At 47.3% G+C, this 27,566-nt stretch overlaps 1 protein-coding gene and 1 long non-coding RNA gene across 4 annotated transcripts in view; one reads left to right on the top strand and one right to left on the bottom strand.

Annotated features, from left to right (window-relative positions):
• The first annotated feature begins 1,211 nt into the window (after positions 1 to 1,211).
• The window catches only part of EFNB2 (ephrin B2), a 45,594-nt gene continuing 19,239 nt past the window's right edge, over positions 1,212 to 27,566 (top strand). For all 3 annotated transcript variants that reach the window (XR_007152312.1, XM_047859592.1, XM_047859601.1), the window contains exons 1-2: positions 1,212 to 1,978; positions 23,850 to 24,133. Coding sequence is in view for 2 of the 3 variants with exons in the window: in XM_047859592.1 (XP_047715548.1) it covers positions 1,857 to 1,978; positions 23,850 to 24,133 (406 nt within the window). In the remaining variant the exon portion in view is untranslated. The remainder of the gene's footprint in view (positions 1,979 to 23,849; positions 24,134 to 27,566) is intronic.
• LOC125166015 (uncharacterized) lies at positions 14,538 to 25,929 on the bottom strand. Its single transcript, XR_007152314.1, has 3 exons — positions 25,852 to 25,929; positions 15,303 to 15,382; positions 14,538 to 14,639 (listed from the first exon to the last, which is right to left on the bottom strand). It is a non-coding gene; the product is annotated as an uncharacterized LOC125166015 (long non-coding RNA).

Here is a 27,566-nt window from a genome sequence, read left to right as displayed (position 1 = left end):
AAACAGATCTTGCAGGAATACCGTCTGCTTCGTTGCGTCTGAAACATTAAAGAAATCCTGGAGTACACAAAATTTTTTAAAGCATGTTGGGGGTATACGGCGTATCTTCCTCTTATTCAAACAATTGTACGTGGGTACTATGCCTTCTTTCTGCCGAGTCCTCCCTGCTGTCCGTCATCTCAGGAGCTGCCGGCGCGGACTCGGTGCTCTGTTGAGTCCAGGCGGTCTGGTTCCGGGTGGGCGGGCCGTCGCGCTCTCGCCCGCAGGGAAGTCAGGCAGGTCGCTAGTGGGCGCTGTGGGTCCGTGGAAGCCGTCGGCGCGGTGGCGCGCGTCCAAGGCGTTCTTTGGGAAAGCACTTGCCGAGAACCAAAGTGAAGAATTCCTGCCACCTCTCCATTTGGGCGTTATTTGTCACCGTCACCCTAAATTCTCGGTCACCTTGGGGAGGCGTGAGTGTGTCCCAGAGACTAGTTAAGGAGAAGGTCCCGCGGCCGGGCCAGCGACACTTTCAGGGAACGCCCGCAGCGAGGTACGGAGGGTGCGGGGCCAGGACCCATCGTCGGCCGCCCAGCTGGCGCCCCGTCCCCAGGAGTCGTTTGCATCCCTGGCCCCCGTTGACTTTGGTCGGGCCTGAGCTGACGTTAGGTACCGAAGTCAGGTGTGAAACACAACGCTCGGACGGCTGCTGGGGGCAGCGAAGGGATGCGCGTACAGGGTGTGAGCCAGTCCCGCAGAGGGCACACTCCGTGTAAAACACGGAGACCCGCGGGAAAAGCCTTCCATTCCGCAGGGAAAGTTTCGCCCTCGACGTTGTCTCTCTGTTGAAGTTAGAATGCTTGCCCGGCAAATGAAGGCGCGTGCTGGGCGCGGGGACAGGTGGCCCCGTGCTGTCCCCTCTCCCCTCTCTACCGTCCGGAACAGCGTCCCCACCCCGCCGCTTGAGGGGCGCCGGTGCAAGCGTCAGGGCCGGGTCTTTGGCGGGCCCGGCTGCGCTCCTCTTGCGCCACCGCCCGGAGCCGGAGGCGGGGCTCACCTGTCAGCCGGCGCCCCGCCTCGCGGCGCCCAATGTCGGGCGGGGGTTGATGACGGACGGGTCGGCCGCCCAACTGGCGCGCGGCTGCCGGGCCGCAGGCCAATGGGCTGCGCGGCGCGGGGCGGGGCCCCGCGTTTATAGTGCTCTGACAGCGCGCCGGCCGCGCTGACTCTCCTCGGCGGGGACGGCGGCGCCGGCGGGAGCTAGGAGCCGCGCGCACAGCGGTCCCGGCGCCCTCCCCGCACACAAAGGCCCGCGCGCGTCCGGCGCCCGCGGCGGGGACCGAGGCCCTCCTGCTTGCTCCGCGGGCCGGGAGCCGCGAAGACCGAGGAGGCTCCCGCGCGCCCGCAGGCGCCTCTCGCCGCTCCGCGCTCCGGGACATGGAACCGCGCCGACGCGGCGCCCGCGCGCTCGGGCCGCTGCCCACCCCCCTGGATCTATAGTGCGAGGCGGCCCGCTCGGAGCGCAGCGTCCGCCGCCAGCGCGAGTCGTCTCTCCGCCTTTGTGTCCCGGCCGCGCGCCCTCCCTGCCGCCCCGCGCCCGGCACCCTGGAGCCACACGGGAGCCTGCCGTCCGAGCTGCGTCCGGCGCGGCGCCCCGGAGCCCCGAGCCCGCCGCGCCGCCGCGCCCCGCGCGTGCGCTCCCGCCCCGCGCCCTGAGGGCCCCGAGCGGAGCGCCCCCCGACCTCGGCGACGCCTGGAGCTGCTCGGCGCGCCCCGGAGCTGCCTGCCGTCTCCTCCTTGTGTGCCCCGAGGATTGGGGCTCCGGCCTGCGCCCATTCCCTCCGTCGTCCGGAGTGCGCGGAGCTGGGAGCGGCTTGGCCATGGCCGCGAGGAGGGACTCCGTGTGGAAGTACTGCTGGGGAGTTTTGATGGTTTTATGCAGAACTGCCATTTCCAGGTCGATAGTTTTAGAGCCCATCTATTGGAATTCCTCGAACTCCAAGTAAGTGGCGTCCGCGATTCCCCCCTCGGTCCCCGCCTGGGGGTTCGCCGCGTTGCGCCGTTCCGGGCGGGAGGAAGGGCTGAGCCGCGGAGCCTCGGAGCCTGTGTCTGGAACCCCGGTTCCCCGCACCCCAAGTTCCCTGGCCCCCACCCTCGCCACATTTTACTTGGTGGAACTCTTCGTTCGGCTTTCCAGCCGGTGCTCTGGTTCTAAGGGGCGCCCTCCCCGCCTTCCTTCCCCCATGAGCTCCCGGGGGGGGGGGTGTGCTAAAAAGCCCTCGGCGGCTAGGCTGTCACGTCCGGGAAAGTATCCGATGGCGGTACCTGACCCTCACTTCTTTTCGAGGACGGAGAACATGGCCACAAACCGGGCTGGCCGGCGCGCAGGCGCTGGCGGGCTGCGGGGAGAGGAGGGGATGCTGCGCTCTCCGGGAGCGCCGGAGCGCGGTCAGATCCCCGCAGGCGGGCGGCGGCGATGAGCCCGGGCCAGAGGAGCGCGCCCCCGGGGACGGAGCCTGCGGTCCCCCGCCGCCCTCTGCGCCCCGGAGCCCGCGCGCCTCGGCCCCCCCGCCGCCTGCCCGAGGGTGCGCGGGGAGCTCGCCAGCTCCACCGGAGAACTCGGGCGGCGAGCCCTCTCCTCCCCGCCGGGGAGACGGGCCTTAGGCTTCTCCCGGAGAGCTCTCTGCACGTCGGCTTCTCCCTCCGTTGCTAAACCAGTGGCCCCGAACTCTGCGCGGTCCTGTTAGTTGACTTGATTTTAAGGGCGCTTTCTGCAAAAGCTTAAGGCCCTGCCCAGTCGACACGGCCCCTGAAGCCTTGGCGCTTGGGAAGCCTGTGTAGAAATGGGGTCCTTGGATCCGACTTGGTTTTATCAAGCAGTGTAGCTAGGAGAAAGCTAGGCCTCATGAACATTAACTTTCAGTGGGAGCTACCAGCATACGACACATTTAGAATTCAGAAAAGGCGATTCTTCCCTAAATATACCGGGCGGTGACTCCTAATTAGTTACCTGTACATTCAGTTCTGCGTATTAGCTCCTCCTTGGGATACATTTCGAATCAGATCCAGAAATGTCTTACAGAATCATGGGATTTTAGCCTTGGGAAACTTGGGGAAAGTGTGGAAACATTGGCCGGTTCCTGGAGTAAGCCTTTGAGATCAGAAGGAAAACCAATGGCCTAATTGAAGACAGGCAAGTTGGCCATGGGTTTAGGAGTAAAGAGAAGAGGGATTGATTTACAAACCACATTTTAATTAAAGAATTGCATCCACTCTTTTAAAAGTGATAAATTTCAAATCTGCCAACATGTTTACCAAGAGTCCCCCATTACAAAGGCAAGAAACGTCACAGCGATAAATCGGATTAAACACATTCTTGCATGATGCTAGATGGCACTTTGCAACACTGCTCCCCGTTAAAAGTTACTACGTGCGGTCCCCTTCCATCCGCCTGGTCTTGTAGGGACTGCTGTTTTCCCTTAACATAAGATTTGTATTTGTTGAGAAAGTAGTCGCGGTGACATCTTCGCGCAGATCCGGAGTGGTGAGGCAGCGGGTGGTGCGGGGAGGCGCCGGGCTCAGCCCGGCGTGCAGCAGCCGGCGTCCGGGCCAGGCGGTCCAGGAGCCGGGGCTGGGCGAGCAGGGAAGAGGCCAGCCAGTGTTCGATTTGCGCCTACAGAGGTCACTCTTCCACGCGCAATGCTGCCGGCGCCAGCCCTCACCTCTTCCCCCGGGCTGTCTGCTCCGCTCCACTTTGCACTTTCACTGACGGATTGTTTGGGGAGGCTGCTTCCCCTCCCCTGCTCCCCTCCACCAGGATTTAATATTTACATTTAAATCTCGTCGGAAGAAACTCCCATTAAGCCGTCCATTGCTCAGCTCAGTATCTATGTGTCTCCGTGTTTACTCCTTGGTGTGTATCCCGGAGGAAGATTAGAAATAACCTTCTTGGGAAAAAATGTAGAACCATGATTATTCCCCACCATGGACATCAATATCTTCTTTTCCTGCTGTATTTGGGGTGGGGGCAGGCGACTGGTATTTTACCCACCGTCCGGATGATGAGGATTACTGTTTTTCTGTGCTTTGGCCACAGATGTGGAGACCTGCTGGAGGCCTGCATTTTGGAGAAGCCTGCCTCCCTGCCCTGATGAGGTTTCTGTTGGCTATGACGGCTCCGGTCCTTAAGAGTAGAATTTCTTTTAAAATTGTCATGATAATGCCTTGCCTGGAGGACTGGATAATTTGTCCCTGGAAAAGGTCTACTTAAGAAAGTATGCAACTGTGAATGCTAGCTTGAGAGGTCAGAAAGATTTCTTCCTGGAGGAATGATATGAAAGAGCCTTTTCTCAGTTGGAGAATGAATAAAAACCCCTCGTGCCAAGGGGTTGCTTTATTTGGGGAAGTTGCGTATTTATTTCCAGGGAAAAGTTTCAGTCAGTAGATGCGATGTGGCAGGAAGGTAATCAAATGCATGGAAGTTTCACATCAGTTCGTATGAACTGTGGAACAATTCATTTGTAATGAAGCAGCCATCAGTAATTAGATTTGTTTCATTCGGAGGTCAGCTTTTTTAGCAGGTGGTCGACATAGGGAGCGTGAGCAGCTGTTTGGATGCAGGGTCCAGAAAATCCTTTGTAAGTTCACTGTCTCCATAACTACTTGACTCACACTGTCTGCTGCTCCCATCCCCGAGAGTTTATACAGCAATCAAAAGAAGTTCTGTGTGCTGAAACATTAGCGGCGGCCCTGCGAGGTGGGTCACCCACATCTCATGCACAGGCGCTGGTAGGCTTGCCTCAGTTTTTGCCCATCAGGTTGTTTCAGCCTCTCCGCCACCCCCACCCCCCACCCCAACTCAGCAGAGAATAGCAAAGCCTAGCTTTCATTTCCAATTAACATTTCAGCAGAACAGCTTTAAGGAGCGTGATGTTTTTGCCAGAATCAAATAGTTGCCTCTTCTAAAAGGATGCCCATGTCAGAGGCAAGGCTGTATTGGTGTGGCATTCTACAATGAATTGCACTGACTTTGTTGAAGATTTCAGCCGAGCATTAATTTCTTTTGGCTAGGGGGACTGTTCCCTGTGCACCATATACTGGTTAGTTAGCAAAGCATTTTTCTTTTCCCATGTCATTTTTCCCTGCAGAATGCTGAATTCCTGGTATTGATTGACTTGATACAAAAGAATGGCTGGATAATATCCAGATAACCTATGATACGTGGGCCCCACCACAGTCAGGCTCTGAATAAATACGGACCTGTCAGAGATTGATAAAATAAACTACAAAGGATAGTGCTGTTTAAACAGTCCATTCAATACCATATATAAGCCAGCCTGCCTTCCATTGTGTCTGAAATTCTTATTTTTGTAGATAAACAAATGCACATTCAACACGGATTGAATAGCCCCTTGAACTATGCTCCACAGTTTGCGTTTGGGTTAATCTTGTCGGTTTTAATATAGAGAGAAAAAAGCACAAAACACCAGGGGTGAAATTGTTAGTGCTTTACCATCCACATTCCTCACGTTTTGTCAGGATGATAAACTATAGGTAATGGACTGTCGTTGTTCCACAGGACAACTGAGCCAGGGCGAGCACAAAGACGGAGCTAAAGCGATATCTCACCACATGCCTGGTCGCCTCCTTTTCAGGCGAGAAGAGAATTTATTTGGGAATCATGTGTCTAGGGACTGCACTTTTTAACCTCGCCAATTACAGCTTCAAGCCTCAGAAACGGGAGCTGGAGGTTAAGATGATTTGTTAAGCACTCGGTTCTAAATCTTTCACAAAGCGTAGCTGTTGACACTTGTCCTATGGATGTAAAGAAATGCAAATGACTGCAAATTTCCCGAACGTTTCTGAGTCCTGGGCAGAAGGAGAAGGACAGGTGGATTAGCCACCATCCCCCGGACCAGCTGAAAACTATAGATGGGCATGGTTTCTCCATGTGGAGTTGGCTGAAGAGTCATCGGTGCATTTCGATTACTTATTGTAAAACCTCTTGTCTGTAAATTTCCTGAGAGAAATCCTTTGCTTGGTGGATCAGTGCAGTAATTATCCTCAGAGGGACACTGCAGCAGCGGGTGCAAGTCAATCCCTGCCACCTTGCCTTCCCCTGAAACGCTTTGGGCGGCTCGCAGGAGGCTGAGGGTGACATCTACCTTAGTGTGATGTTTCCCAGAGCGTCTGCCTAATGGGGACGATCTGAGATCCCAGCGTGACTGCAGCCATGCGTCATAGGAATGGGAGTGGCAGGGAAAGGAAATACAGACTGTGGACCCTCGGCAAAAAAGGATATTTTTGTTGTTGTTGTTGTTGTTGTAGGAAGGATATTTCCTTACCGTCTTATGAAAACTTTATTCTTAAACCGTTCCTTCACAAAGTAGACAAAAAGCAGGGCTCTTGTAAGAAAAATAGTGATGAAAATGGCACTTCTGTCTGTCTAATCTCTGCTTTCGTTGGCTGCTGACATAAAGGGCCTGTTTTTCAGGTCACTTATCATACATCTACATAGATTTGCTTATGAGCTCAGCCTTTGTGCAGTGGAGGAGAGCCTTAAATAGGAGTGTTCAACTGTTTAAAATATTTTGATTAAAATATGCAGAACCCATAGAGCTATAAGCTTCTAGGCAGGAATTAGCTCTTTCAGGGAAGAGCTCTCCCCTCCCCAACCTTTTTTTTTTTTTTTTTAAGGGATGGGATTAGAATGGGGCTGGGAGAGGGATAGAAGAAAAGAGAAGAGAAGGATGGCGAAGGGGACAGTGTTCCGAACAGCTTGGGAAAACTCCTGTGGCTTTATTGTCTCTGTAAAGCCAGAGAATACAAAGACATAAGGAACTCAGTCCTTCTCCCATGATGGAAAATGTAAACCGTTGACACGGCCCCCTGTTTAACTTGTTTAATTCTTGTTTTAAATTCAGTGCTATGCTAGCCGTGTGAACTCTGAAGATTTCTTCAGTAATCCATTTTGTAGTTCCGAATCAAAAACAAAGTGAAAGGGTCTGACACAATTTGCTTTTATTTTTAGGCAAATCAACCCTGGTCATAGTTAATAAGGGGATTACAACCCAGACTAGGTCTTTACAGATGTAATGTAAATCAAGGGCAGAGTATAAAGAAACTGATCCCTTTTGATTGAAGTATGGTAAAAAGGCATAGAGAAACCAGCGGCAGTAATCTGATTGTATGGCAATAAAACCACCATTTTCTGTCTTTCAGATAAAAATAATGTGGTAAATCCATGCAGTTCATAAGATGTAAAGGCAGATAAAGGGTGAAGCCATGGCAACATATAGATTAGCTTGATGTTGGAAATGACACGTCCCTGAAAAGGGTGTCGAAGCGCAGGCCCTTGCTCCAGGCTGTTGGCTATTATGTGAGAACCACACAGACTTGGAAACTCAGATTAGAAAGTATGAAAGCCCTACTTGTGGCCCGGGATGGTTCAAGCAGCAAAGAAAAGCTGCTCAGTTCTTGCTCATTGATGGTGGATAATATGGCCAAGGTAGATTTCATTGGCCGCCCTTTTTCCTAGCGGTTGAGATACGGGGCTGATTAAAACTTCGGATCAGCGCCGCGGTGAAAGCCTGCAAGATTTTCCCTTTTAACTCCTGGCCTGACAGCGGCGGCCATTCTGTAGGATTAACTGCCCTTGGCGGTCCTTGCCTACATCTGTTTGGGCTTGAGGCAGGGCCATGCTGGGAAGGCTCAGAAACCAGAGGGGAAGGTAAGGCTGGCGCTACCCGCAAAGAAAGGGAGACCTTTGGATTGTAGCCATGTTTTAGACCCGGTGCCACATCCCCCTGCATGGGAGAAGCAAAGGTAAACTTTCCATATTGTCCCTCTCCCTCAGCCAAAGAGCTCTCCTCCAAGGTTGGTCCTTCCCACCCTGGAAAAGAATATGTAATACAATAAGTACCAGGGTGGGGGGCGTTTTCATTCAAATCAGCAGTAATCCAATAGGACCAAACCAATGGGCTCTATCTAGAGGATGTTTTACTCTTGGATGTGAGTTTTCACCTTAGAGTTGAATGGGATGGTTGCCCTTCACCTAAGGATAGGATTGTAAAGTGTTAGCGCTGCTCCGCTTGAAAGTTAAAAACAAACACAAAAAGAATCGCTGTGCTGTAGGGTCTTACTGCCTTCTGTCTTGAACAATCTTGGGAGTAAACTGGACTTTTGTTTTTGCCTTCCACACTTTCCATTTTAGTCCTTAAACAAAACACAAAACCATGATTGGGTTACAAGCGGAGTGACATCCGCCAGTCGGGTCGGGCCAGAGAGGAAATATTTGCTTTATTGCCTCCTGTTTGGCGTTTTAGAAGAGTCTCGGCATTTCTTTAGGAGAGTCTGAACCCTTAAGACGTTGACAATCCCAAAAGCTACAAACACCCCCAGTGCCTTTCTTGATGGAGTGGATGAAGAGGGTTCCATGCTGTTCCCTTTAACAGCAACATGGGGCCCTTCTAGACTAACTCCTCCTGTGAGCGTCTGAGATCTGCATCAAATCTTAAATACTCTATTCCAGACCCATTGGGTTGATTTGGTTCCTAATGCTCAGCTGACCCGACCCTCTGCTTGGCGCTGGGATTTGTCGCCTGTTTGTTCTGGTCATTACTATGTAGCTCTCATAGGTCACAAACAATTTAAAAATTATTGCACCTGCACTCGCCCAGGTCCAGTGCCTGCGGACTTTACCTTCCTTTCCAGTCTAATTCAGTAATCCATATCAAAAGATCCTTTGCACTTGTCTAGATTCGCCAAAGAGAAGGGACACCCCTAATTTACAAGCTGGTCACATCCAAGCACCTTGCATTCTACGTTTGACAATGATTGCTAATGGCCCATTCAGCTAAAGTATTTGCTTGTTAACAGGGAACAGAGCATGATAAATGTCCAGCAAGCTTGCGGCCTCCTTCAGCTTTTCATATGCAGACTGGTGCATATTTATGGCAGGCAAATGACAAAAGGAGAAGCTGAATTGCCCTGGCCTCGGGCTTTCTGCTAGGAACTGGGGGTTAAAGTGATTACATGGAACCGGGGAGCCCTGCCTCTGTCCGCTGACCGACATGTGGTGCATTCCGGCCGCTCCTTCTACCTGCATGAGTGTATTTCAGCAATCCTAGAGATAAGGATGGTTGGATCTGGTGTGCTGGTGAAAAAAAGGAGGTGATCAGTTATGACACGTTTTCCACGCATGCTGAGTGCCAGGTGAACCTCTTCCTGCTGCTCCTGCAGAGAATTGGCAGGGCCTCTTTATTTTCCTTTTTCCTGTATAAACTCAAACGTGTAATTCTAGTTCAAAGCATTTTGTGGCTGGTGAGTGCGTGCCTGCTGAATTAAAAAAAGGAAAAAAAAAAACTGGTAGGAGAACACTCCATTAAGGAAAAACAAGCCCTTAGTAATTCTCTACCCAGAATATGAAGGGGGAAATGGCTGCAGTGAAGTATTAACAGTTTACTATGTTCTTTCTCTAAAAGCACGGATAGGTAAAGGTTCCAAGAGCTCAGTGGCGGCAGACGTTCAGGACGCTCGGAATGAACCACGGGTGACGTGCTTTGCTTTGAAAGCTCTGGTTTCTCCAGTGCTATTGAGGCTTCGTGCTTTCTATGTGAAACCATGGAATGGTCCAGTTTATTTTCCCAATGTAAGCTCATTTATGTCCAGTTTTAATTCCAGTCCTTGTAGAGGTCTTCCAGTACTTGCTGAGAGTGTACGGATTCCTCCCACGTCACCCCAGAATAATGAGTGCCACTCTTCATTGTTGACACCAGTAGAGGCAACGTGTTTGTATTGGAGGAAAGTGATGGTGGACGGGCCTTTGGCTTGGGTGGTACTTACGGGGGGTGTGCTTGTAATGCAACGCCCGTGTGTGTGTGTGTGTGTGTGTGTGTGTGTGTGTGTGTGTGTGTCAGGTGCAACACCCTGCTGTCTGCCCACTCTATTACTCCCCAGCCACACTCCCTTCAGGACGCCTCACCTCTGGCGTATCAGAGTTTCCAGCTTCTCTGCAGTCTGTATGGTTCCCACGGGTGACCTGAGGCACAGCGTGGTTCCACCACCTGATGAAATGCCTCTGAATCATGGTCCTTTGCTCTTTCCACTAGTTGAGCTGGCTCACAGTGGCCTGAAACATTTGCCTTGAGTCACAACTGTCTTACGAATGAGTGGGCCCAGGCCGGTCGTGTTCAGGGCCAGCTCAGAATGTAACTTCCCTGCCAAAGAAGTTAGAAAATGCCAGTTTTTATCTAACTACCAGAACTAAATTGGGGGTACATCTTAGATAAAAACGAGCTCTTGTTAGCCCCGAATTCCCCTTGTCTATAGGAAGGATCTTCCTTCCTATAGATGGATCTTCATTATAATGGACTGTCTGATAGAGCTTACAGATTCCCCTAGATGAGTGCCCTCTTTATGACAGATCAGACATAATTTCTTTAAATCTTCTCTCCATAATCCCACAGCACTTTAGTTAAATAACTAGGGTATAGAAAACCTTATACACTGTGCTGTCATGATTCATACTGCAAGCCTTAATCCCCGTTAGGGCCCTCTCTATCCCTAAGAGGTGGGGGCAAGAGCTGTTTCATTTTGGCAGTCCCCCCACCTACTACTAGCTAGCGGTGACATCCAATAAGAATTAGTCCGATGGCCAGACACAACCCAGATGTGTGTTTATGGCTGCTCGTGTTGTGTTGAAATGGCACCTATTACTAGAGATCTACCCTCCAGAGCAGTGGCCCTAGTGGCACACAGTCACCTGGAGGGCTTGTTAAAACAGGGTTTTGCTGGACCCCACCCCGGGAGTTCTACCTTCCCAAGGTCTGGGCAGGGCTTGAAATTTACATTTCTTACCAGCTCTCAGCTGATGCTGATGCCACTCTGAGACCACACCTTGAGAACCACTGCCCTCAATCACCTTTTTTTTTCTTTCTTTCTTTCTTTCTTTTTTTTTTTTTTTTTGGAAACAGCTCAACATTAGCTCATCATTTTCTAAGGTTGTTTTGGAATCTTTGAAGAAATCTGTGGTCCTTGCCTTGCTGGAGGCCATAGGGATCATCTCAGTCATCCCCAGTGGATAAAGCATTAATGTAGTCAACAGGCATTTGTTAACTCTGAGGCCCCGTTACTGATGAGAGAAAGGTGGTGGAGGTGTCGTCCCAGGAGATCTCTGAAATACGCAGGAAGCAAGTCAGAGCAGTAACACCACAGCTCAGTGTGTGTGTGTCCGTCAAGGGTACATCCGTGAGCACCCACAGCACTTCATACATGTGAGCGTAGCTCAAAGACAGACCCTACAAATGAGGCAAATGGGGGTATGCCAACAGTGATTTCAGCTACCTTTCCTAATAGGACAATTAGCAGTGCCTCCTGGTTCAAGACGCATGTGATGGTAACGGAAAGGTCTGGCGATTTGATTTAGCAAAGACAACCAGGCAAGTGCTGTTTTCACCGAGTTAAGAGCTAAGAGTACATGCTTCAGAATCTGGCTGTTTGGGGCCGGTCCCAGTGCAGCTGTTTTTTTACTGTGTAACTAGGGGAGTAACCTCCGTGTCCCGTCTCTAAAATGGAGGCGGTAATCTAATAGTGCTGAATAAAAGAGTAATAAAATTGTGGTCAGGATTAAAAGAGCTTAGCTCTGTGCTTGGCACAATGAAGCCATAAATGTCAACTATTGTTAATAAAAACTAATTGAATATCTGTGTGCCTGGCTATGGTTTACTTTGCCTACCGTATACAAATGCAGAATACGTAAAAATGACATGTGAATAAAGATTACAAAATGCCATGTTCACCTTTCAAGGTTTGTTGTGTTGTATTGGGTTCACCTGCCAGACTTCTACTCATTTTTCAAGACTTTTTTCTTATATGAAGCACGCTATTTCCTCTCTACCGTAAAGTAGGCGCTCTCTCCTCTCTTCCCCGACCCGACCCCTGATGCTTTGTTGTAACATTTATAACACTGAAGAAATCAGTTTCTCCACCATGGACTGAGCAGAGCCTGGGCTGAATCCGCTTTGTGGATCCTAGTACAGGATGGAGTAAGAGATCGTGTTGTTGAACACATACGTGAATGCAACCTGTAGGGATGGGCAGAAGAGTAGCATTTTTTGCATTAATGTTACATGTTCCTTCTTTAGAAACCTCCTCACCTGGTGGACACAGTTGGTGTTAACCACAGTGGTACAGAGCTCCTTCCATGTGCCAGATGCTACTCCAACAGCTGACAAATACTGACTCATTAAACCTTCACAGTAACTGTCTGAGGGAGGTGCTTTGATGACTCCTGTGATATCGGTGGGGAAACCAAGGCACATTAATTAACTCGCCCAAAGTCATATGGCTAATAAGTGGTACTGTCTGCGTTTGAACCTGGTTCCTCTGGTTCCTCTGCTTCCGGGACCCTTTCTCTTAATTCTCTGCCTCTCTCTCTCTCTCTCTCATGTGATGGCACGGAGTAATTAGAAATAGTGTAACTAAACTAAGCCTATGTTTACCAAAAACAGTGCATGCATGGTGGGTTTAAAAAAAAAAAAAAAAGTTTGAGGTATAATCCTTTCCATGTCGATCTTGATTTATAACCTTTCCCATGATGGCTATTACAATTCTAAATGGATCCTTTGAATCTTTGATAACAAAGTCCTACCCAATGGAAACTAGACCGTTATGAAAGTATGTAATATTAATGCATTTATCGAGTACTGTTCCTTTGACTATTAACATTTCCTTTTAAAAATTTTAAATATTTGATCATTTCTTTGCTGGGAGAAGAGGTCGGCTTCCCGAGGAGGGCTGCATTTGGTAAGGTGCCGCGGGTGTGTGTCAGGCTAAGGAGATAGGATGACATCTTTTTTAGAGTCTAGTCACAATTAAATGCCATTTTATTTTGGATTTTGGGACCCGGGCCAGCTTCCAGCTTGTCAGAGCTGAGAAGACTCAAATCAAGTCCAGGCCTATTTCTACAGCAAACTGGGATTCTGGCTTCTTGCCTGTGGATCCATTCAGTATATCCCATCTGGCTTTTGATGTTCTGCGAGTTCGGAGCAGTTTGTTTTAGGAAGCCAGGCAGCCTGGGCCTCTCCTGCCTCCAGAAGGAGGTTCCTCAACTTCCCCAGGACCTGACCTCGGCGTCTGCTCACCTGCGGACCCCGCAGCTGGCTACAGGTCTCAGCCAGGCCAGAGTTCAGGGCCCAGGGAGTCCTCCTCGTTTGTCCGTGTCCCGTGTCCTTCGGTTTAACTCAGTCACGCGGCCTGCTTGAATAGCTTAAGAGTATTGAATTCCTGTGCACTTTTGTGTTTTGGTGAAGCCGCATTCGAGCTGCTTGTGGCGACAGAGCAGGAAATGTATTGCGCACAGTTAGAGCAGGGCGCCGTGGACATTTTCATAAAATACCGTTCGGGGGGATCTTCGTGCAAGTCTCCAGCCGGTCAGGTTTGACTCCTGTGTGATGTCAGCAAGACCCACCTGCCCGCCGTGGGACCTGGTTTCCTCCTTCCCTCCCCCCTCCCCCACTCTGGGTTGTGTCCTGCCCAGTGCCCCCAGCACACCTGTCCCTGACCCTCCTCCGGAGCCCGGGAAGAAGGAAGGGCACAGGAGGCAGGCATTTAGGTGGTTGGTTGTAAATCGATGGCACACAGCCTTGTAAGCTGTGTTGGCAGGCTTCTATCAGGAGAGAAGCGAGTTTTGTCTCTTCTTAAACCTTACTTATCCAAGTGTTCATTCTGAGCGGCCCACTCTGTGCAAGGCTGTGGGGTGGAGGGCCGGGCATCCCTCAGTAAACACAACAGGCTCACTCTCGGGGTCACACCCCAGCCTGAAGAGCAGGAATTGGACCCTCTTGGTGTGCCTCTTTCTTTTAGTGCCGTTTCCCCACCAAACGGGAGAGGTTTTTCATTCACCCATGAAACATGGGTGAATTGCTTTTCTAAATAGGCAAGATTCTTTGGAATTAAAAAAAAAAAAAACTGTGATGATGGGGAAGAAAGAGATGGAAGGAAGAGACGCCCACACTCTAGACTGTGATGTTGCTGTGCGGGGAGATCTTAATCCCATTCCTTCCAGTTTTTAAAATGCCAAACCACTCCCTTCTGTGATTTACATGTGCCTTTCATGTCTGCAATGTTCCCACTCAAGTAGATGAGCAAGGGGATGCACACACTTCTAAGACAACAGAGAACCATCTGGAAATGCCCCTTGAATTTCTTTCTGTATGGATGTGAAAGCCACTTTTCTTTCTGGTGCCTCACCTATAAATAGCAGGAGTCCCACCTTCCTTTATAGACTCTTGCTAATAGCACGTTTGGAACAAGACCTTACAGGTGCAAACAGATCCCAGTTGGGAAAGACTCTCGCAGCGTCTCTTGCCTCTGAGGGTTCTGAAATACCTGTTTCGCCAATGGGACCAGTGGATGAGCCAGCAGGACAGAGTTGGCCTGGGTGACTCACTTCCCTCTTGCTTTCCCACTGTGCCTCCCAGCCACCCCAGTTTTGCCTTCTCGAGCTACAGACTTCATGGGATGCCTTTTCTGAAAGTTTTGAGAGAAGGGGGGAGCTTAGATCAGTTCCATAAATAAAAACCTCTATTGTTTTGTTGCTGTTGTTGCAAGTGGCCGATCTTTGTTTTTAATTCCATTGCAGAGATCAGCTCCTCTCTGTGAACCTGGGAAAAGAAAACAGTGACACGCTCGACGTCTGACTTACAGAGACAAAGCTATCTTTTTCTCTTTTTTTATTGAGTTTTTTTATTTTAATTCCAGTATAGTTAACATGGTGTTACGTTAGTGTCAGGTGTATAACAGAGTGATTCAACAGTTGTCTGTAGTACTCGCTGCTCATCATAAGTGTGCGAAGATATCTTTGTCAACCCCAGCTTGCTGTAGACTGGCCTCTGACTTGGAAGTTTTTATTACAGTGGGACAGATAAAACTTAAATAAATAACTTGCTCTATTTTCCTGAATGGAAACCTAAACCATGAGAATATTTGAACATTCTAAAATAAAATTCACTTTAGCCACCAATGTTTGAGCACTATGTCACAAATAAAAAACAAGATTAACATCAAAAGGGGTCCGTTTTCATTCAATTGTGCAGCATTGCAGGCTGTGAAACTTAATATTATTTTGACTCGTACAGTAATTGTAGGACAACAGGGAAGTGGATTAAGTTGAAATAAAAGCGCTCGGCAGCACCAGTTGAGGTCATTGGCCAGAGTGAGGCCTCTGGCTTTGCATATTAGGATTTTAGAAAGAAAACTTCTCCTTTAGACTCTAGTTGAATGCTTTTTCTCCAGCGTGTACAGAGACAAAGAGGCACACTCCTCACCTTGAAAAGTTGGTAAACTGGTTTGCTCATCCACCGGCTCACAGCGCATTGTGATTTCTCTGCTTCTCATCTTTCTTTTTCTGGAAAAGATTTTGCTTGTCATTGGTGTGAAGCTTGAAAGGCACCCCTCCCCTCACCCCCCCCCCCAACTCAGCTCTTAGATTTATAACACTTTAATGGTCCCAGATTGTACAGCCTGCTTTTATTCCCCTTTTCTTTTCCTTGAATAAATCAGGTTCATGTTGCAGATGATATTTGTGTGAGAAAAGTGTGAAAGAAGGGGCACCTGTGAAAACAAGCCATTGTCCCAGCACCCATACACTTTCGAATTAAAGCAGAAAATGTCAATTAAGACCTCCAGTGACTGTCTTATTTCTTGGAGGTTTAGAGCCACTGACACGATCGTGGTGCACTCGCCCTTTAACCTGCTACTCCAAGCCGTGGTATCTGGTGACCTAATTCTGGATACAGCTGACACCCCACAGCTACACCCCACTCTCTCTGGTTTCGGAGAAAGTTTGTGCAGAATCTTGTTCTGATGTGAAAGTGCTAAAGGGGGCAGTAAAGGGCTATCCACAAAAAGGAAACTTTTTCCAAGTATCTCTCCGGGTCCATGTTGCCTCTGTCTGCCATGGGCCCTGCTTTTATTTATTCCCTTGGTAAGAAGCACTTGTGTGCGGGGCACTCAGAGAGCTGGTCTTATTAAACCGTGGCAGCAATCTAGCATTAAACAAAGTGATACAAGAGGAGTATATTCTGCTCGCTGATGAAATCCACATACGAACTGAAGTCCTGCTTCTGCAGGATTTCTATTCTCTGGTGCACAGAGTGTTTCTGAACGGGATCTTCTTGGGCTGCTGTGTCCATGCTCTAACAGTCCATGTGGACGTGGGAGGCCCCCAGGGCACAGTGACGTTCCGGGTCACTCGTGGGTCTGGGCTAACCCAGAGCCGTTTGTCAGGGGTGACCAGAAAGCCCCACCAGGGGCCAGCCAAGCTACAGAGGGCTCTTTCTCATTCAGATTTCAAAAGGGACTAATTTACAAACAGACCCGCTCCTTTTCTCTGCAGTCTTTGACATTTAATTAAAAATAGGAGCATCTTCTGGGAAAAGGGCACGTTTTCCAAAATGTAGTAAATGCAAAGCGTACTTAATCAAGAACTCCGGCGTGCAAATAAACCCATTCCGCGATCGGATGTGATTTTTGGTGCCAGCTCCTGGGCCAAACCTGCTTCTGAAGCTGGAACTCAGATTCCCTCAAATGTTAGCCAACTGACAGAGTTCTGCAGTGCAGTGATTCAGCATAAACCATACCCATCCCGTATTTTTCATTCATGTGAATACACTGGTTGTGCACTAATTACTAAGCTTTTGTGGACTCAGGAACTGACTTCTTAAATAGACCACACTTCCCCCCATAATAACTTTATTTAGTTACTTTCTAAGGAAGTGCACCAAAAAGGTTAAAACGTCTGCAGGCTTTAAATATTTTAAGTGCTTATTTTTAAAACCAGCATTTGGAAAGACTGATCGGGAACAGGCTACAGTTTGTTCTCTGTACGCTGAATGTGATGTCCCAGGTCTGATCACAAAAAGCACTTAATGTTTACTGCAGAAAATTGTGAAAAATGCAGAAAGCTGAAAATCACCCTAAATCTACCACCCAGTAGCTCAAAGCAGTCTCAGGTAAAGGCCCTCAGTTGGATCATCGGTGTATGTTTTCTGTGTCGTCAGCAGAGTAAGCAGAATGGTGTAAGGCACGTTGTGTAAGCGTGCATGTTTGCAGCTGAAATTGGCCGCGACCATATACTCTGATGTAACTTTGAAACGAAAGGAAAGATCAGTCCTCCGTGAAAAAAAGTAACCTCTGTTCATTTATGAATTTTATTTCGCTCAGTCGCGTGCTCCTGAGGTAGCAAGCACATCATGGGTGGGTCCCCAGTCTCCCCAGTTTGCCCATTGGCAGGATTTGACAGGGTTCCTGTTCTCAGGTGGATGATACCTGCCCTACTTATGCAGAAAGATCAGATGTTTAAATAGATTCTTAGGTACATAGTAGCAAATACAAGCGACTCTGGACCGGGACTGAGACTTTTTTACATTAGAAGCACTGTCATCGTGTCTGGCTGGAGGGGGTTTGCCCGACCCAGTTATTTGGACACAGAAACTGGTCAGTCCTGTCTACATCTTATTCTGATCTCTGTTGTTCCGTGTCAGCGTGGTACTTTTGCATTCGGCTCCCATGTACTGAGTTGCCCTTGTTTATACGGCAGTTTGGCATAGTCTTCAGTCGACCTTCCCAGGATTGCTTCCCCCAGGAGAACCAGGCCTTCTGATTTTCATGGAGATTCTCACAGACTGTAGCAGCATCAAGGGGCCATCCCACAACTTGGCCGTTCTTCTAGGTTAATTTTGGGTGGGTTACTCCAAAGAAAAGTGTAGGAAGTCATTGAATGTTTGTCCTGAGGTGTGGGTGTCATGGTCAGGGACAAATACGGGACCAGATAGGGGAGGAAATGGGGCATTTGTCGTGGGGTTAGGGGTGCAGTTGTGGTTCCCCGACACAGCTATCCCTAAGTATCTCCGCTCCTGGCTTCCCATGGATCCTCACATTCCATCTGGCCAGGGTTTGAAGTTGATGGGGCGCCCCCTGCCTCCATCCGATTATTTCCCAGGCACCTCTGAGTCCTGGTAACATAACAGGAGTCAACAGAGGAATCCAGACTTGAGGTCACATGTGTGATGTTCTGGTCTGTCAGAGAAAATTGCATGTTGTGACCCTTGAACTCTGAAATAGCTGGTTTATACTTTAAATGTATTATGCTTGGGGTTTTTGTTTGTTGTTTTGTTTGTTGTTTTGGTTTTTTAAGCATGGATACCTAGTGTGGATTAATACATTTTTTTTCTTACATTGTATTTATTTTTGAGAGAGAGAGAGAGGGAGGCACAGAATTTGAAGCAGGCTCCAGACTCTGAGCTGTTAGCACAGAGCCTGACATGGGGCTTGAACTCACAAACCGTGAGATCACGACCTGAACTGAAGTCAGACGCTTAACTGACTGAGCCACCCAGGTGCCCCCAGTGTGGATTATTAATACATTAAGGAATATCATGTCACATGAGAGCTGTATTATAAATAGTTTCTACAATAATGAATATGAACTTGAAATGTCTAATTTAGATTATTAGAGATCTAATTTAGATTACTAAATATTAATGTCTAATTTCAGTTATTAGATTGATTCAAAGTATTCCCTATGGGAAATACTAGAGTCTGGTTTGCTGAATAACTTTAAAAAAAAAAAAAAACTTGGATTACATTTGATAGGTAATCAGAAGATAAAAAACATTCTGCTATCAGACCTTTTCATTTCATGCAGCTTAACTTTGGAAACCCTATGTAGGGTTTCTGTTTTATTCCGTTATTGTCTCTATATTTGATTCAAAGCCATCACGTCTATTGTCTTGCTTGGAAATGACTCACTGGGGAAAACCATGGAAGCTGTCTGTTTATGCCCAGCCTTCCCCTCTTAGAGCCTTCTGGGGAACCCTCCACTGACACGCCCAGTCCGCGCCACTCCAGGAAGCAGCCCTGAGCCCCAGGTCTCCTGATGGACAGGAGATGTGACTTCTCCTTCCCAACAAGAAGAGTAGCCTGGCTCAGAGAGGGAGCCGTCTCTGTCCTATCTAGGACACGAAGCCCTGTAGGTCTTTGTTTTCTGTTTGGGATTAGAAATCGGCAGACTTTATTAAGTGACACCTGTACCTACTTTTGTTTGCATATAGTTTAATAAAAACCGCCTCCCCTGCGTGGTATGGCTTGTACCTCTGGGGCTTTTCCTCTGTGCTCCTTTTGGTTAGAAGGTAAAGGTTATTTCATCACACAAAAAGAAATCTGTATCTGATCCCCACCGTGGAGAGCCAGGTTAGTGATTTGAAATTAGCCCATTGCCACCCCCCATCATTCTGTGGGTTTTTTTGAACACTTCCTAAGTCAAAATAGGAGAAATGTATTACTAAATATTACGAAATATTCAGGGCATTGTTTATGCTGTGTAGTCTGACTTATTGTTAAGGTCTCTCAATCTTGAGGTAGTAAAATCCAAATATAAATGACCCAGCTTCAAAAGCAGAACTCTACAGTTACCGACTTGATGTTAACACATGGGACGCATTGTTTTCCACTCAAAAGTGGTATTAAGAAATTCACCCCATTTTGTTTTCATTTACATTTTGGATTCTCATGAATTGTCAGGAGACCGTCCGTGGCATTCTAATCAAAACACAGATTTCATAGAGTTGGTCGGTTTCTTCCCCGCCTGTTTGCTCACAGCCTCCTGGGCCAGGTAGGGTTACCAGATGGCCGCCTTTGTGAGCCGTGGTCTCAGCTGACCACATCTGGAACAGGCTTCAGGCACATGCCTGGCATGGAGTTAGGCCCCACGTGGCACTTGCAAGCCTGTGTGTCCCGTTGACTCTCTTCATTTTGCTTAGCCTCGTGGCTTAACTATGCAAACCTCAATTTAGAAAAACTTGCGGCTCACAAAACCAGATTTATGCTGTAATGTGATGCAGCGAGAACTGAAAAGTGTGCAAAGGAAGGGGGCTTTTCCTGTCGTGTCGCGTGTTTGGCACAGCGAGTCTTCATCTGTTTGGCATGTCATGTACGTGTGCAGTGACTAAATGAAGATAATGTGATGTAAAGGGCTTTGATCGGTGCGTAGCCGAGAATAAGTTCTCCAAAGCAGTGGTGTTTTTGTTGTTGGTGGCTCTGGAGGGGCTAAGTGCCCTGCATTTTAGATGGGAAGGGATTGTACAAGACTGCCATGCTGACAGATCCTTCCAGAAAGAATGGATCACAAGCTCAGTCTGCACTGCTCCGTGCTCTCCAGAAAGACCGCCAGGCCTGGAATGAGGTCTTGGAAATCCCATCCCTGCTCTCATCTCAGTCCATCCCTGTCCCAACACCTGGGGGTCCTGTCTACAGAATTCTTCCATGCCTGTGATCCACAAATAGACAATGGCACGTAATTGGACTGGAACTTCTTTGTGCATTTTCTTAGCTTCCACCAGTTCTTACGCATTTTGTCGATGAATACGTAATTTATTGAGCATTTACCATATGTGGCCCTTGGGCATTCAGTATTCAGACACACGGGACCTGCCTGCCCTCAGGGAGCTAGCTAGACTAGACTGTGCCCTGCTGGTGAGGAGAGCCTTACACTTTTGTCGCTCGGCGCATCTGGCACAAAATAGGTTGCTTTAGTTGTTACACTCACTTGACTCTCTTTTTGCTCTCGTGTTGCCTTAGAAACTGAGGGTTCCTGGGAAGCAAAGGAGCTTCTGAGGTTTGCCGGTGCACAGTGGGTAATGTAGGCAAGAAATGTATGATTCAGGCTCTCAGTTTCTGCTGAGAAACCATAGTCTCATCAGTATGTATGCGTGTATTTATATACATTATATGTTTTTTATGTTACATACACTATGTTATATATAAATCATGTTCTATAAACCAGTTTACGTGCAAATATATATTATGTGTGTGTGTATATATATATATATATAATAAGTATACCTTTAAAACACTGAAATGCTGGGCCTTTCTTTAAAGGATTCTTTTTTTTTTTTCTTTAAGGGATTTTTTTTTTTTCCTTTAAGGGATTCTTTTTTTTTTTTTTTTTTTTTTCCGTTTAAGGGATTCTTGAAAGGGAAAAGGATCAAATCGTCGCCTTACTTTTTGCCACAATGTGTTCTGAAAAGCAAACAGACACTTTGCAAAGTGTTTGCAATAGGGTGCTTCATCGGGATTTAGTTTTTATGAGCATATCAGATAGGCTTATTGAAATTCGAGATTTCTGCCCTTCTCTTTCATTTTGCCAGGCCATCCCATGGCTTAACCCTCCCCGTACGTCACTCCCTCATCACTGACAGTTTCTAGCTTCTAGGTGATTTGTGCCTTCTGAGAATACAGTCTAAAACATGCTGGTCCTCTCAGCCAGACCGGCCCGTGTGTCGTAGGTTCGTGGCCTCGGCCCGGCAGCCGCAGCCCAAGCTGGAACTCGCATTTGGGGAGTGTGAAGAGACCATCATAAGCAGTTACTTACATGGCGGGGAGGAAATCTGCAGTGATTCTTTAGTGAAGCCAGGAAAAAAAAAAAAAAAAGCCCTCTCATGAAGGATATACAATCTAGGGAGCATTTTGAATGAAGAGAGAGCTTAGTGACATACGGGGTGTGATGCGGGCAAGTTCTGATAAGTGGCCGTGATCCGAGGCTGGGGGGGAGGGGGCAGAGCCAACCATTTCCTTGAGGTAATTGACTGGATGCACAAGAAGGTGGGTCCATCTGGCCGCGAAGGATCCTGGTCTCTAAAGCCCCGAGCGAGTCCCTGGGGAGATGGTCCCAGGTCACAGCTGATGGTGAAGACCAGTGCTTTGAGAGGAGGCAGACCCAGGCCTGCAGGCTGCAGGCCTTAGCTGTGGTTTAGGAATACTTCTAACACAGCTAACATGTGCTGCTCTCTCTCTCTGCCAGCTCCCTGAGGAGCAGATCTAGGACAGAAAAAGTTTGGAGTGCGGTGGGCACCCCCAGGCAGGAATGGCCCCTGGTTCTTGGACGCAGAGAAGATTTCCTAAGAAGGTCAAGGAATAAAAGAGGAGGAAAAGGATGTGTCAGGAAGGCGAGCACATTTCGTTCGTACCGACTGCCAGGCATCCTGCCCCCACTGCGTGACCACAAGAATACATGAGAATCGCTGTGAGAGGCAGGAGTAAATTCTGGTTCAGCCCTTCAGTCCGCCCCCCAGAACCCAGAGTTGTGTTTTACCCACAAGAAAGACAGAATTGCCGAGAAGAGAGCACACTGGCACTTAGGAGGCGGGGGCAATAGCCTGGGACTTGAATTTTCAAAGCATCTCCCCAGAAAACCATACAAATGGCCAAAAAAGTCACAGAGAGGCTCTTGACTAGTGGTGACCCTCATTTGTCAGAAGTTGTAGAAATTCTTCAAGGTGCACACATGGTTGTTTGAAGTTTGTCATTGTTCTAAAAAATACTCATTTTGAGAAAGATTTTGTTAGATTCTCTTTCTTTCTCTCTTTCTTTGAATGCCATGTCCTTGCTAAAGGAGTCTGGGGGAAAGAAAGGGAGGAGGAACCACACACACTCTCTTAGGGATTGTAAATAACACATTCCCGAGGAAGGTGATAAACTGTGTGCAGCGTGCGTTTTTCCTGCCATAAAGAGTATTGGTTTTTAATATAATCTATACCACAATTTCTTATGTTCTTTGATGCTTCATAACAACCTCATGTGCTTTTCAGAAAAATTAATACCATTCATTAGCATAAATCATAACCTGTATCCTCACTGTGTATTTGAAATTGGGGTGCCTCATCATCCAGGTATGCATGTGCTCGCTCGCTCTCTCTCTTTCTGTGAATTATGACCCGTTCATTGTCATGGCTGGTGGGCTTCCCTGGTTAAATAAAGGGTTGGATTGGAAGGATTCAGACGTGATGCTTTGTTCTTGGGCTTGAGTATTTTAATGAGCCTACAGGCTTGGCTGCTTGGAGGGAGGAACGAGATGGGGTTTCTAAGTGTGTTGTTAGTGTTAGCACTTGTAGGTGGATGTTCGTTAGAAAGCTCTTGTGTCCGCTTCTCAGAGAAACTCCCCATTAAGAAAGATCTTTCAGCAGCATGGCAAGCAAGAGGGAGAAAAGAGGAGAGAAGCTGTAAGCTTTCAGCTGTAAGCACCAGGGGGATATTGTCTCAGTCATCTTAGTTCTGAAGATTTGCTTCTAAGAATTAATTGGAGCAAATACATCTCAAGGCAGAAAAAAAGGTCTGTGAAGCAGGGACCGTAGTGGCTGTCCTTGTAATTTGGGGACTCTTCATCTTGCAGCTGAATCAATACTCGAGGGAATTACTTCTGGTTATCTTTTATGGGTTTGTAAGACAGTTCTTTTGTTCGGTGTAATAAAAGCCCCATTGTTTGATCAGTGGCTCACTAATTACGATAAGTAATTTGAAACATTCTTGATGAAACTTGTCTGTTAATTAACATCAACAGCAAATGGAAACTAACAGGACAACAGAGTGTGAGTGCACCCACTGTTCCCTGGAATCCCTGCCATCTTTCTGTGGCATGCCCAATAAACTAAAGCTGCCGATGGTTTAAAAAATAACAAACAGGTGTGAAGGTGTGACTCACCACCCAGGAAAAGTTATTGTGAAGTTATACAAAGGAGTCCTGAAATATTACAAGTGAGGAGGTGGTAAAAAGAAGTGTCAGGAGGTTGACTGATCCTACTCGGGAGTAAGGAGAGTGGTTTCTTTTTGACTGTTTTTCTTTAAAGCTTGGTTCCTAAATACATTCGCCCCGTGATGATCTGAACTAAGATACTTTGGATGAATACAAATGTGGATTTATAAAAGTATGCTTTGGAATTACTGTCCTTGCGTGGCTGTATTGTAATTATTGTGAATACTGTTCATGTTTATCAACTCAGTGGCTTTTTTTTTTTTTCTTTTCTTTTTAATGCTTTTAGATTTCTACCTGGACAAGGACTGGTACTATACCCACAGATAGGAGACAAATTGGATATTATTTGCCCCAAAGTGGACTCTAAAACTGTTGGCCAGTATGAATATTATAAAGTTTATATGGTTGATAAAGAGCAAGCAGATCGATGCACTATTAAGAAGGAAAATACCCCTCTTCTCAACTGTGCCAGACCAGACCAAGATGTAAAATTCACCATCAAGTTTCAAGAGTTCAGCCCTAACCTCTGGGGTCTAGAATTTCAGAAGAACAGAGATTATTACATTATATGTAAGTATAATTGTATTCATTTATTTTACAGAATATAGGATAAGCTAAATGGGTTTGTATCAATTTTTTTGAGTGTTATTATGGCAAATAATTTGGTGAGAATCTTTGCTGAAAATTGTCCATTTTTAAAGAAACCTTAATTGAATGAGGGACCCTATACTCATAGTACTCGATAATATAAATACCCAAAGAGGAAAAAACCTCCTAGTCTTTTTATAGTATTGAAATAAATGGATATATATGAATATTCTCAGCATCTCTACTGACAAAAACATTTTTAAGGACCATTGGTGAGATCTGATAGGTAAATCTTGTGCAATGACTTTTCTCTTCATCCACCCATCCATCCATCCATCCATCCATCCAACCATCCATTCATCTGTTCATTCATGCATTTAGTATTTACTCTGCACCAGAAACTGCATAGCACTAGGGATTCAACAATAAACAAGGTGGGATGATGGTACCCTTTCCACATGGGACTCCCAGATTCAAAGGAAGGGTGTTTTAGGCAAACCACAATTAGAAGAATAAGACAAAAACTTGGGTTTCTTCAATGAATTAGTTTTATTTTGGTTTGGTTTTTTCTATCTACATAGTAAAATGACACATTGTTTTAGGAAACATACTGTGTATCCTTTGGGTCGCATCTGAACTAGCATTCCCTTCATGAAGCTGTGAAGGCCGAGGCGGCACACATCCAAACACATGCCCCCTAGGGGCAGATTGCATGTTGGCACAAAGGCAGGATTGTTCCCGGCCCAGGATTTTGTCAGAGTGCAATCTGGGTGACTGAGGTTAGTTAGCTGGTTACATCACTCAAGCAATGAAATATGTTTTTCTTAATTTCTTTGGTTTAAAGCTCTGCTCAGAGCTGGGTCGCACGTCTGCTCGCTTGTCACTACGGCTTCAGTCCGTCAGGGAATGCAGAACTGCTCTCCGCTGGGCACGCCCACCGTCTTCTCTGGATCCCATTGAAACTGGCTTTCTCAACCTGCCGGCCACTCACTCTTTAGTGTGCAAAGTCAGTAACTCCCTGACTTACTTGGTACTCAAGAGTACACTAGTTTTTACCACATTAGTTATTAAAATGAAGATGGTCATAGCCGTCTAATTATCCTGTCCTTTGTGCAAACCTGAAACACTAGAGACTAAAAGCCTATCTTTAAGCCAATGTGACACCCAGAGAGTAGCTTAGCAAGAGTAAGTACCATGAAGAAAGGAAAGGGGGTAAATTATAGATTTCAAAGAATGATTATCATAAAATGAAAATAAAAGCATTCCGATGGAAGAAACAAGCAGGTGGGGTGGTAAATGATACAAAACAATAGAGAAATCTTTGAAAATATAAAAGTTATTAGGTAACATAAATGGAGCTATTGGAAGTCTAGCAGTTTACGTATTTATTTATTTATTTTAAAGACTTTTTCACGGGGCACCTGGGTGGCTTCATTAGGCGTCCAACTTCAGCTCAGGTCATGATCTCACAGTTCATGAGTTCAAGTCCTGCGTCAGGCTCTGTGCTGACAGCATGGAGCCTGCTTGAGATTCTCTCTCTCTCTCTCTCTCTCTCTCTCTCTCTGCCCCTCCCCACTTACACACTCTCTCTCTCTCTCAAACTAATACATAAATAAGCTTTCAAAAATTAAAAAAAAAAATACTTTTAAAGACTGTTTACCAAGGACCCTAATGTTTTAGTGCAGGGAACCGAAACTTACCTCAGATGAATTCACACAGAAGGCTGGTGCCCAGAGGAGGTGGGAGAGGGCAGGTGCAGTGCCTGAGAGGGGGCACCGTCGAGTGCCTGCTGCTCCTGAGTTGTCACTAGAACTGTGTGTGCAGCCCAAGTCCATGAGCTGGCTCTTCCATGGAGATAAGCCAACAGACCCAGATTTTGCCCCTTTATTTTCAATGATGACTTCATAAAGATGGCTCTGTACATTCTGCGTCCCCCCCTGAGCACAGATGGGATTTCAGCACACATGGTGGGATTTAGCCTTCAGTCTGAGGTCCGAGGCAAGAACACAAACACTGCGTGCTTGGTATTGGCATCAACACATGACAGGTGTGTATTTAGAAGCAGTCTAGGGGCTCCTGGGGGCTCAGGTCATGATCTCACAGTTTGTGAGTTCAAGCCCTGCGTTGGGCTCTGTGCTGACAGCTCAGAGCCTGGAGCTTGCTTCGGATTCTGTGTCTCCCTCTCTCTCTGCCCCTCCCCAGCTCATGTTTGCTTGTGCTCTCTCTCTCTCTCTCTCTCTCTCTCTCTCTCTCTCAAAAACAAACATTAGAAGCACAGTTTAATTTAAAATTATACTATTAATCTATGCAACCATGGTATCTCTTACTGTTTTTCTTTTGATAAAAACTCATCATTAACTTCAGTAGCAGGTAGCTGAGCTACACTGGCCTCCAGGACTTGCCTCAGAGTTAAGTTTCGCTGTATAAAACCACGTGGTAGCCTGGGATAAAAGAATCTTTCTTAAAATAGAGTGAAGGGTTTCCAGTGGGAACCCGTGAGAGGCTGTTTGAGCGCTGGCACTGGGTGGTTGTGGGGGGTCCTGGGGAAAGGGCCTGGGGCTGAGAGGCCAACCTGGGGGACTGTCCCTCACTAGGCAGCTGAGGGACTCCTGTCGAGTCGCACACACAGAAAGTCACTGCAGAGACTTGGGAAAAGCCAGAAGCTCATTTCTTATCCCACCCCCACAGCAGAGGTCATGGATAGACAGCTTTCCCAGGAAAGAAGGTGAGAGACGAGAGGCACACATTTTAAAATAGTTTAAAAAGTTCGTGCTGACTTTCCATGGCTTCTTCAAGAATTTCAGGATTTTTAGAAGTCACTGATTTCCACCTCCAACGATCACTCACACACCCAGGAGTCCCACTCGACTTAAAATAGCACCAGTCAAGATAGCGGGCTGGAAAGTACTCAGCTTTACAAATGTATTTTTGACACTTCAGGTCATCGGTTCACTTTGAGACAGTGAATAATGTTGGTGTGGAAGATGCTGTCATGTGGACAGTGTGTTCAGCTCCAAATCTTAGCGTCTCAGAACCTTCATAACTAAGAGTAGTAGTGTTAACACCATCACCGTTGTGTGTGGTTCCTTTTCAGGGGAAGGAAAAAGGAAAGGGATAGTTGGGAGTCGAGTTACCGCAGAGGGGACGGGTCCAGATTGCCCGTGGGGTCCTGAGGTGTTGGCTAATTCCCTAGGTAAACTGATTCCAGGAGCACTGCACCAGCAGCCCAGAGACCTGGGTTCCAGTCCTGCCGCCTGTGCTTAAGGAGAAAGTCCCTTTATTTCTTTGAATTTTGATTTGTTTTCTAGAATGTTCCTTTATTGTTGTTGTTATGGCCCATGATGGAGGGCTGCAGTTCCAAACCATCTTAGGGCTGGAAACACACATCCAGGGTAGGGTCTCGTGTCCACGTGCC

Source organism: Prionailurus viverrinus, chromosome A1 (genome assembly GCF_022837055.1).
Source record: "Prionailurus viverrinus isolate Anna chromosome A1, UM_Priviv_1.0, whole genome shotgun sequence".
NCBI classification, from domain to species: domain Eukaryota; kingdom Metazoa; phylum Chordata; class Mammalia; order Carnivora; family Felidae; genus Prionailurus; species Prionailurus viverrinus.
Note: the sequence above shows the minus strand (reverse complement) of the source record. Positions and strands in the feature narration are given on the sequence as shown.